Raw genomic sequence first — 12,278 nt, forward strand, 5'->3', positions numbered from 1 at the left:
ACTTTGCATATCAAGTTACATAAAGATATCATTTGAAAGTTATTAAAGGAGAGGGGTTTTGAGCATTTAGGGATAAGAGCAATGAATGCAACATTGAATGTTCCAGACACCCTCCCCAATGTCCTGGCCTCTTCCATTGCTTGCAATATGTCATTCCCAAACAGGTCAAAAAATTCTAAGAACAATTCAATTGTCCACCCATTAGGGCCAAGGCTCTTATCTTTTGCAAAAGAGTGAAGGGCACCTTCAATCTCATCCAATGAAACATACCATCCCAGACTTGCGGAATCTTCGTCTGAGAAGAATCAAGGAAAACATTGAATAAATTGGAGTCGGTCTTGAATCCTTTTGACAACAAGATCCTTGTATATACTAGCGAAATGAGCCATAACTGACTTTCCAAATCCTGTTGAGAGTAGTGAAAAGTACCCGTATCATCTTCAAATCCCCATATATATATTTTTAATCTTCCTATGGTCAGCAAAGTTGTGGAAAAAATTAGCATTTCCATCCCCTTCCCTCGCCCAAATCGCCCCGCTTTTTAAACACCACCTCTCCTCTTTGGCTTTGAGAAGTTGAGATTTCCTTTCATCCAAGGTGTAGAGATGATGTTTAATGACCTCTGGAAAACCTGAGGATATAAAAGCATTTTGAGAGGAAACAAAAATAGGTTCATTGTCTTCGAACTCCCTTTTTTGATCAAGAATATGGTATCTAGCCCATCGTTTGACACATCTTTTCAGTTTCTGTATTTTATATGTCCAAGAATCTATCGCAAACATCGATGGACCCATTGGGATATGTTTCCAGTAAGAGTGTATCAAAGATATGAAGGAATCCTCCTTAATCCAAGAGTGGTTGAATTTGAAAGGGTATTTAAAAGGAGAGATGTTAAACTCTAGCTAGAGGAAAATGGGGAAGTGGTTAGAGGTGATATTTGGCCTGCTCTAAGAGCGGTATCTACCCAAACAACAACCAAGAAATCTACCATCAAAAGTCGATCTAATTTTCAAATTTAGGCTTCTGCAATCCATATATTCAATAATGAGAAACACTTTCGGTAGAAATCACATCAGGAATGTTTGGTCGACGTGTTTCGAACCATCTAGTGTGGTTCATCGTCAGGATGAGATGGAGAATCAGATCATGGCATCAGATTAAATAAGGAGAGTGCGATGCAAAGAAGCTTAATTCTAACGACTAGATTACAACAATTACTTTTGAACAAGAATATTTATTAATAAGGAATAATTTTTAGAAAGAATTATTATTATTATTCTTAGAATTATTATTATTATTCTTATTATATTATATTATTTTATTATTTTATTAATATATTCTAAAAATAAACTAAAAAGGAAAGAAAAGACCAACCAATTCTAGGATAATAAAGAGAGGACAAAATTAAAAAAATAAATGCAGGTTTAATAAGAAAACAAATCTAAAACAAATGGAAAAAATCAAATAAAAATAAAGAGCAAATGAATGAATGAATATATATATATATATATATATATATATATATATATATATATATATATATGCCTCAAAATTGATAAATGTAGAAGGGATTAAAAATGAATAAAAATTTGGGAATTCAGCCATGGCAGTAGGATGCAGAGAGACCCTTGGGAAACTGGGAACCTGCATGGCACTGAGGGCAAAGCTAGGGATCCCGGGTGACAATCTAGGCGGAGGGGCAAGCAAAGCCATGACTCGCATCTGCTGGCTGAGGGTGCAAAAAGTGGGTATAATTGCAGGCATCCTGCCAGGCTCTAGACGGGCCTGTGGGCTTGGCTCTAGATGCAGCGGGACGATTGGAAATTGAGCCATAGCAAGGGGGAGGGGTACTATGAGGAGCCCTGGGAGAAGAGTTTGAAACCCACTTCCCTTGGCCACTTGCGGGCTCTGGGCTACCTTAACACTTAGGTGGAGAAGTATGTAAGAGAGGACCTGTATAAATGGCAATGGAGGGATGCTGAGCAAGGTTTAACGAACTTGACTTCGTTTGGATGTCAACAGGGCTCCACTGCACAGGTTATGGCTCGAGCAGCGAGAGGACGTGGGTGTGGTAGGAGAGGTCCGTCCTCCCGTACAGACAAGGGGTCGAGCACGTCAGAATCTCGCATAGGTCGTAAGCCTATCGAGCACCTCATAGAAGAGGCAACAAGGACATATCAAGACGAGACGGACGTGAGAATTCAAAAGTTGATCGAAGACTGGGAAGCGAAGATCAAGCAAGAAAGTGAATAAGAAGAAGAGCTCGACAATTGGAGGATGCTGGTCCCAGATCCAGGGAATACATGTGGGAGAATTACTCAGTTTAAACACACCCTTTATCTGTATTTCTTAATGAAAAGCCTTCTTGGAAAAGCGATGGAACAAATCTTTGTGGGGATGGCGGTTACAGTGCAGGGCCTGCCAAACTATAAAAAAGATATGGAGAAAATCCTCTTCCAGTTGCACAAACAGGACATCAGGATGGATCAAATCGACCACCACATCCCTTGCATTCTGGAGCTGTATGGAATGCCAGGGGTGACTGCTGAAGATCCTGCTCCTGTTGCTTCTGTCTCAGATGAGCAAAAAGACTAGACTCCCCATGCATAGTTTTTGTTTATGTGGTTAGCTTTTAATTTTCCTGTTGCATATGCTAGTTTTTACAGTTATGTAGTATATGGACATGAGATCGAGACTTATCTAGATTGGCTAGAAAGACTTTTGGATGGCTTATAACGCTAGCTGGTGGCCAACAAACTTGGTTTCCCCTTGGGGCAAGTTGAGGCCACCCAGTCAACCTGTGTGGTGTAATGTTTTTGTCCAGAATGACTATAGTAGGCAGCAAGGTGTCAAAGCCTTCCTCAAAGCGAGCAAAGGTCCCAAGGTCAAGAAAAAACCCATCGACCGCAGTTTAGGAGTCCACCTCCCCCTCATCCAAGGGACGACTAACACGATTGAGAGGATCCTAAAGAAGCATAATATTTCCTCGACCTTTAGACCCCTCAAGACCATTAGGAGTTCCCTCAAGTCTGTTAAAGACCAAGTGAACCCTATGGATATGAAAGGTGTTTATATCATCCCTTGTTCCTATGGAACCTCTTACATAGGTGAAACTGGTCGTTCTATAAACTAGAGGATTAAGGAACACACTGCTGATATTAAACACGGGAGGACAAAATCCTTAGCTTTAGCTGAACATGTAGAGAAGACTAAGCATCATATATGCATTGAGGAGGCTACGGTTATCACTAAGATTCCTCATTTTCATCATCGTAAGGTTAGGGAAGCCATTGAAATTGAGAGGTCTTCTAGTAATATTAACAGGGACGACAACTGGAAAATTAGTAGCTGTTGGATTCCCGCCCTCTCTTCTTAATTCTCTCTGGCCCTCATTTTCATCATCGTAAGGTTAGGGAAGCCATTGAAATTGAGAGGTCTTTTAGTAATATTAACAGGGACGACAACTGGAAAATTAGTAGCTGTTGGATTCCCGCCCTCTCTTCTTAATTCTCTCTGGCCCTCATTTTCATCATCGTAAGGTTAGGGAAGCCATTGAAATTGAGAGGTCTTATAGTAATATTAACAGGGACGACAACTGGAAAATTAGTAGCTGTTGGATTCCCGCCCTCTCTTCTTAATTCTCTCTGGCCCTCATTTTCATCATCGTAAGGTTAGGGAAGCCATTGAAATTGAGAGGTCTTTTAGTAATATTAACAGGGACGACAACTGGAAAATTAGTAGCTGTTGGATTCCCGCCCTCTCTTCTTAATTCTCTCTGGCCTATTGTTTCTTTTGTTTTTGTTTTTGTTTTTTTTTCACTTTATTATATATATATATATATATATATATATATATAAACAACAATTATTAACATTCTGATAGAATTTGTTCTTGCATTATAAATATTTTTGTAACAATATTAATATAAATATTAGTAATTCTAATATTAATATGAATGTTTAACTTTTATTCATAGTGATTTATATATATTATTATTATATATATATATAATTTAACATTAATATTATTTATTAATATAAGTAGGTGTTTATTAAGAATCTCTTATATATATATATTTAATCGTTATTATTAATTTTAATCCTTAGTTATTTATATATTTATTGATAAAGTAAAAAATGAATTGAATATTATTAATCCTAATATACAATTTTATATTAATATTATTTTTTATACATAGTGATTTATATATATATATTGTTATTATATATATTCAATTTAACATTAATATTATTTATTAAGAATCCTTTATATTATTTTTATATACATATTATATATTTAATCGTTATTATTAGTTTTAATCTTTAGTTATTTATATATATATATAGGTAAAGTAAAAAATGAATTAAATATTATTAGATATAGCCGTTAGATAGTTAACTAATAAAATTAAAAATTATATATTCATTAATTTAAATATTGTCTCCTTCCCATAGTCAAACATAGGTGTTTTCTTCTAGCTGTTAGGTTGACTTGTCTTCTTATTTAACCTAAATCTTCAATGTGACTTCTTCCAGAAAAACTCTTTATACATTAAAAAAAAATGAATGAAAATTTGAAAACACAAATATATATGAATATAATAATAATAATAATTTTTTAATAAAAATAAAAAAATAAATTAAAAATGAAAGTAAAAATAGATAAATAAATAAATAAATATAAATAACTAAATAAAAATATAAAAATAAGGCAAAGGAGAGTAAGAGAAATAAAAATTTCTTAGGAAGAAAGGGAAGGGACCCAACAACTACTAATTTTCCATCCATCATCTCTATTCAGATTACTTGGCCTCCTCTCAATCTCTATCGCTTCCCTAAACTTGTGGTGATGAAAATGATCAATCCTAGCAATGACTCGAGCTTCTTCAATGCAGATGTGGTGTTTTGTCTTCTCTGCATGCTTTGCGAACGCTGAGGAGCGGGTCCTCCCATGTTTGATCCTTTGATTTATTGATTGGCCAATTTCACCAATGTAGGGTGTCTCGCAAGAGCATGGGATTACATAAACACCTTTCATATTCTTATGGTCCACAAGGTCTTTCACTGGTCTAGGGGAACTACGGATTGTGCTTAGGGGCCTAAAGGTTGACTTAACCTTATGCTTCCTTAAGATCCTAGCAATCTTATTAGTAGTTCCTTGGATAAATGGAAGATGCACCTGTGAAGCTCAATCTTTAGGATCTTTTTTAACCTTAAGACCTTTGTCAATTATAAGGAAAGCTTTGAGACACCGTTGCCTACTATATCCATTATTTTTGAAAATATTAAGGAGATGAGTTCTCTCAACATTGAAGTGGTTGTAATCTAACCGTAAGAATTAAGCTTCTCTGCATCACACTCGCCTTATTTAATATGATGCCATGATGTGATTCTCCATCTTGTCCTTACCACGAACCACATTAGATGGTTCGAAACAAGTCAACCAAACATTCTTGATGTGATTTCTACCAAAAATATTTCTCATTATTGATTAATTACTTAGTAATCCCTAATTACCCAACCTCCTATTTTTCCAAATTACAATTAAGCCAATTAATTTGTAAAACTATACCATATTTATTCAGCAAACACCAAAAATTTACTTATTTCCTTAGAAGAAATGGTATTATTTTCCCTAACTTCACACCCAAAAGCATTATAGCAAACAAAGCTCTAAAGAATCAAAACATAACAGGACACCTTTAAAGCATCTTCCCTCCTCTTTTTGAGTGACGAAATACTACAGACTCATGGTGCTTTCTAGACCTTCATGAAAGCCTCGTCCCTCCTTTCTTAGCCCCACCATCTTAAATGAGCGAAAAGTCTCCATAGCGATTTACTGGACTGGGCGGCATTTTCTGCTCTGATTTTGTTATGTTTGAGATTATTATTGATCTTTAGCTTTGCTTCCATCTGCAAGTTTTTGAAATCTCGGAAATAGAGATCGAGCCGCGCCGAATAATATAGGGTTTAAGCGCAAAACCCTAAGGTCAAGGTTCAGTAAAGTGAAGAATGGGGTTCCAGATCCAACCCCAAGGCTTACAGGCCATGCTGAAGGAGGGCCACAAGCTCCTCTCTGGCTTAGACGAAGCCGTCCTTAAAAACATTGATGCCTGCAAGCAACTCTCCCAAATCACACGGACTTCTCTCGGTCCGAATGGTGCGCATTTGCTATTCCATTCACTTAATTTTCCTGTTTGTTTCTGCACTCAAAATGCTTATCTTAAGAACTTTATACTAGCTGAAGAAGCGGGCATTTACCCAGAGAACATAATATTTCAGTCATTTGTTCTATTATGTATACCAGTTTAGATATGTTATACTTAAGCTGTTATGCAAAAGAAACTATAAGGCATTATTCGTAGCTTTTGTCGTTCCAGAAGCTGGTTTCGGTGGGCAAGTGTCTTGATAGTATTCTCTCTCAGTCCAGTACTAAAACTGCTGGCTGTTTTTGCACGACGCCTTGTGACCCGTCTTTGGATTGTGGCTGTCATCTGGATTGTAGTGGTTGTCCATGTGATGTTTCAAACTATCTTTGACATATCCCTGTGCTAGGATCTTGTTCCACTATGATGTGCCCCGTATAATATAGACTCATAAAGTATTTCCCTGAGATGCAAACCATGATGTGACAGAATAGATGACACATAAAATAGAGGTTATCTTTCGAGTGCTGGTATCATAGAATCCTCCAGAATTTTTGTGACGAACAAATTGTAGATGGCACACATCACAGATATCATCTCTCGAGTGCTGGTAGTACAGACTCTTAAAATATTATTGTGATAAAGTAAAAATTGTAACACAAGACAACGTCACACTCGAGTGCTGGATATGATTAAACTCATTTGATTCGATTCCAATCCAAAGTGCTTTTTAATCATTATTCCTCTAAAAAATATCTGATCCATATATGATGGAATACTTAGTCTACTCTTTATTCACTTGACTTAGTGGGCCTTCTATGCACCTGCAGTTTCCATGCCCATTGTTTTTCTTATTAAAATCCTATTTTTTTAATTTTTTTTCGGGTTTAAATCTGGTTATGTATTACAAATGCCAACTAGTTTATTCAGAACAAGCAAATAATAGTATAGGATACATGAGATTTCCAGAGAGCATGACAGTTTTATCTCCTGGCGTCTTGCTTTCTTATGCTGCAGGGGTTTTTAAGCTCTTTTCCTCTAGTGTTGTACTAAAAGGTACAGTGGTTGGTTTGGAGTTTCTTATGTTTGAGGCTTTAAAGTTTAAGCCATTCCATTACGGTTAACTACCAGTTTGCTAATTAGTTAATTTTGTATGTCAGAGTTTATAGAGTTTGAAAGTACAATAATTTATAAAACTCGATAGTTCTAGGTGAATGGATCTAGAACTACTTTATGAAAGCTACGCACCTTTCGCATTTCCCGCCCGAAAGAGACATAGGCCCAGCTTCATATAGGTCGTTGTAATTAGTTGAATATAATTGGCTTTATTCAAACTTCTACCTGATTATACACTATGTCGAAGCTCTCGAAGAGAATATATTGTCAATGGGCTTTTCCAATTCTACCAACATACCAAACACCAAGGGATATTGTACAATTCAACTATATGACAATTGGAGTCTTTCTTCTGTTAGTTAATCTGTAGACTAACGAAGTGAGCAGTCGATTTGATTTATGTATCATATCTAGAGATACATTTATCCTTGTTACTGCATGGCAATTCACAAGGCTAATCAATTCCAATACAATCAGCGTTTCATTGAATCGTTACAAATATGATATAATTATTATCTATCGGACACGAACAGAGCCTGTCTTCAACATAACTGGTTTTTAAGTAACAGCCACTGAAGGTTAAAAACAGAGGATATGCTTTGGAAATTCTTCTATCAAGTGAATGAGTTCGTTAAGTCTGGTCTTATGAACTGTGTTAATGTGGTTTGCTTAAATCTAGTATATGCAAGCATGTTCCCAGCAATTCCACGAGAGGTTGATGTCATGCCTTTTGAAAGTTTTCTGATAAGAAATAATGGATAAGTATACGATATCTGAAGTGAAACAAAGATAATGACAATACCCGTGGGGCTGTGGTTTGGCTGTGAAGCCATTGGTGTTTCAACCCACCTGCTGGGGTTCAATTCTTCCCAGAGACATGGATTAGCAGTTGGGGCTATATGCAAGGCCTGGGCAATTTTGACAGAAGAGAATCCTCTTGTCATATCACCTTAATGAAAATCCTCTTTTCAGAAGAGAATCCTCTTTTCCTCTGAATGAAAGTGCTTGGGACATGTGACTTCCCATTTGAGGTCTGTCTTGCCTACCGAAATGTGCTGCTTGTGGTTCTTGATGTATTTGGGCCAATTGTAATGCTTCTGGAGTTTAAAAGAAGAACTTATAAAAAAATAGAGAGAACAATGATTATAGTAGCAACATTGTATACCCAATCCCCAAGTTAGCACCTTGGTGCATGACTTTTAACCAGTCCCCAAGCTTTTTAAGGTGGGCAAGGTGAAGAAACCTCCATCTTGAATCTTCAACCATGTGACATAAGCTGGTGGTGAGGTAGATCTAAGCACCAAGTAGGAACAATGCTACAGGTGGGGATGCTGCACAAGTTCATCCAGAGGCAGCCAAGCACATACAGAATAAAGGCAGTCTATTATAATCTTGATATTCAACATATTAAACATAAGTTAAGAAAGTTCCATGTATTCGTTCTTTAGGAAAAAAAGCGATCTGTTGCATAAGCATCTGAGTTATAACTTATAACTGTGCCAACTTTCAGCTTTACCTTGTCCTTTCAAAGATATCAGCTTGAAGTGAGCAGATGGGGCAGGTAAATCACTGGAAACTTCAATACCATATTTTAAAATCTTAAAAGAGTTTCAAGTCAAGACGGGAGCCACAGATCTAAGTATTTAGGTGGAATGAGAGAGTAGAGAACACATGCACAAAAAACTCCATTCCTAGCATTTAACTTGCAGGTGAGGAATTATCTTTCCTTCCCAATACTTATTATTATTATGATTAAAACTAACAAGGCACGTGAGTCCAATAAATAAATTTATGAAATAGCCAACTTTCCTGCCAGGCATTGCTGATATGTCACTGATGTTTTGATGAAGGCCTCTGTGAGGCTAAGTACTTGTATTCCTGTATTTGGTGCTCTTCTGCAAATCATGAGCCCCTGTAGTGTTAAATCTAACTGGAAAGGGAAGCATTTTGTCTCTTAACCAATGTTATCAGGACCGGACTGGAGCCGGTAAAAAACCGGACCAAAATACCAGTCAACCAAAAACACATAACATATTCAAATTTTAAAGAAGAATACATATATTCATGTGCATCCATATGAATTCAGACCATTTATACACAAATAAGCAAAAGTTCTCATTTACAGAGCATGTAAGGGTGCACATAACCAAAATAACACCAAGTGCAATCCATCTCTGAACTTAAAAAACATAAAAAATAGGCCCTAGATGGCCTTTAGCATCCAAAAAAAATCATGCTACAACAAATACCTACATATCATCAAAATCTTTGCCTATATTGGAATCTTCACCATCAATATCACCCTCTAATCATTACATTAAAGTAAGATAGGAAATGCTTAGCATGTCAATTCAAGATTTTGTTTGAGTGATGGGTACATTTATAGAGGAGTTCAACACTCCTTAATGTCCCCACTGGATTAATTGCCCCAAGGGACAAAGTAGCCTATCAATCCCTGTAGACACTATAGTCTCTGATAAAGGGAAAAACCCTAAATTACCCAATGTTTGGGCAACATGGGGTAAGTTTTGGGGCAGCTAGGGCAAAAAGCCAAAGTTGGGGGTTGTCACCAACCCCTCTCAATTAATTAAGATGAAGAAACACCCACAAGGAAATCTATAATTACAAGAGAGCTAGAATCATTTGGATCATCATTGATGGATTGGTTTGTCTTTGTTTTCTTTGAGCCTGAGGCTCCTAGGGTTTTAAGACCCGTTTCTCTTCTTTGACTAGTTTTAGTGGAGGTGATCCCACCCTACCTGGTCACCCTTTTTGTTCTAGCACAGGTCATGGTAGCAGTTCTGGTTTGGTTTTGAGGATCAAAGTTTTTTCCCTGTCTTGCCACAACATATTCGTTTGAGCAGCTTGGGTCTGGTCTAATAATCACAATGGCTGATTTCTTATGATCTCTTTGTGGACAAAGGTTGTCTTGTGGATATCCTGTTATCACTGGGAATCTGTCTCAAGAAGCGAAGGTTTTTTGTGGCATTCGGTGGTTTAACAGCCATCAAATTATTATTCTTATGCAACAAGTTCTACCCTTGTAAAGCTGATGGTTGTTGAAGTGCTGGACAAAACTGTGAGGCTCTGTAAGGCATGCGAGAGCTTTTATGTAGCCTATAGGGCTTCTCGCTGCGGTGTTGAAGTTAGTATTTGGAGCACTAAAGGTTTTGTAGCAAGCTACGACCCACTTGTGGAAAAATCCGATCTAAGGTTGTGGGGATGGGGTTCTCGGAACAGTAATCAAGGTTGAATTAGCGTCCTTTGTGCATGAGTTTGTGGTGTAAATTGAGAATCACTCAGGCAATGGATCTTCTCAAACAGTTAGCAACCAGTTTGCAATTTATCACCCAGGGATAACGACATCCTTTGTGAGATATAATGATGTTTTGCCTGCGCCGTTCTAAAGCATGGGCATCAAAGTTTTTCGATCAGGCAAATCTAAATAGTCTTCAATTGCAGTAGCGAGCAATCTGCATGTAATTGTGGAACGTTGATTTGGTGGCACAACGATAAATCTGAACATAACTGTGGCCACATCATCCTGAGTCAGATCTGCAGCATCCTTAATCCGTTGATGTGAGGCATTCCCTGCGACGCAAAATACATTAATTAATCACTTGGAACCCATAGCAGGGGTGACCTGACAGATAAGCAATAGTCAGAATATTAGTACAGTAGCCACAAAATTGAGCTAGTTACAGTTACATTTGACATTGTACTTAGAAATACACTGGTGGTTTTTTGGTGGAATCAATTTACTATGTTTTGGGCAGTCAACTCTAACTCTCTGTGTTAGAAATCATATTGCTGTGGAGACATTTATTACTGTTTTATTACATGATACCTACTGTTAGAGGGGATTAATGATTATTTACTATTGTTGCTAAATTTTTTTCGGATTTATTAAAACCCTGGCCAGAATAGAAAAACCTAAGGCCAAAATTGCCATAGGACATTACACAATCAATGCCACTTGTTGACCACTGGAGTGGCACCTGAGGATTATCTGAAGACTCCATGCCTAATGGATAAGGCACCAGTTTAGATTTTGAATCTATATCTCAAGTTTGCTTGTTTATTCATATGCTTGCTTATTTCTTGGAAGCATGTTATTTTTGATGAGCATTTCAATTAACTTTAACTGCATCTCCTAGAAATTTCACATCACCCTTTAACTTAGTTTTCCACTTAGGGACCGCCCCCTTTAGCTAACCTAGGAGATAGCTTAAACGGAGAGAGTTGGGAATATGTGACAGCCCCTTCTCTTAGTCCTTGCCACCAACCACGTTTTGTGGGGTTAAAGGCTTTTCTCACTAACAGGTAGGTGTAGGCGGCAAGCATAACACCACTAACATCAAGGTACACAGAAGGATTGGTGCTCTTGATTAAATGCTAGTTTGATATCCTTATACATGACAAAATCCAATGGAAATGTTGCAATTCCCCTAATCTTGAAATCCTAAACGCTGTTAAGTCAGTTGGATTTTGAGTGGGATGTAAAATTCTACTTTCTCCGTATGAAATCCATTGTGTTTAGAACCACTCTCAAAGGAGAAATATAGGTAGGGCCATAGGCTTGAATATTAGACACCTATTATGGGCTAGTAGCAAGGTAAGAGAAATTATTAAAAACAAAACAAAACAGGCCAAAGAAAAATTATTAGAAAAAAACAGAACAGGCCCCATGTGCTGTGCTGTACTTGGCTTTACTGAACTGGCCAACTGCTTCCTGTTCTCATACAATTGTTCTCTTCATCCCTCTTTTCTGTTTCTTGTTCCATCATCCTTATCTTGAGATTGTGGAGCTCTTCAGATTTTCTGAACCAGTCTTCAACTACTACTTTATCCTTCTATTTCTGAAATTTATTGAGTTTGAGAGCTTTGTCTAATAAGATTCAGATATTTGGACAGGAAATTATCATGAGACTCTCTATAGTGAGCTGTCATCTTGTTCCTGGAGTTTGGAGAGAGGTCCTGACTTGGGGCATTAAATGTTACTGTAGTATGAACCTCA

The 12,278-nt window shown here is 37.2% G+C and overlaps 1 protein-coding gene across 1 annotated transcript in view; it reads left to right on the forward strand.

Annotated features, from left to right (window-relative positions):
- The first annotated feature begins 5,714 nt into the window (after positions 1 to 5,714).
- The window catches only part of LOC149240745 (T-complex protein 1 subunit theta-like), an 83,054-nt gene continuing 76,490 nt past the window's right edge, over positions 5,715 to 12,278 (forward strand). Inside the window, exon 1 of the mRNA XM_089373801.1 lies at positions 5,715 to 6,159. Within this exon, the coding sequence (XP_089229927.1) occupies positions 6,012 to 6,159 (148 nt within the window). The 5' untranslated portion in view covers positions 5,715 to 6,011. The remainder of the gene's footprint in view (positions 6,160 to 12,278) is intronic.

Source organism: Pinus tabuliformis, chromosome 8 (assembly GCF_031772625.1).
Source record: "Pinus tabuliformis cultivar Carrire ecotype Pingquan chromosome 8, CPIR1, whole genome shotgun sequence".
Taxonomy (NCBI): Eukaryota; Viridiplantae; Streptophyta; class Pinopsida; order Pinales; family Pinaceae; genus Pinus; species Pinus tabuliformis.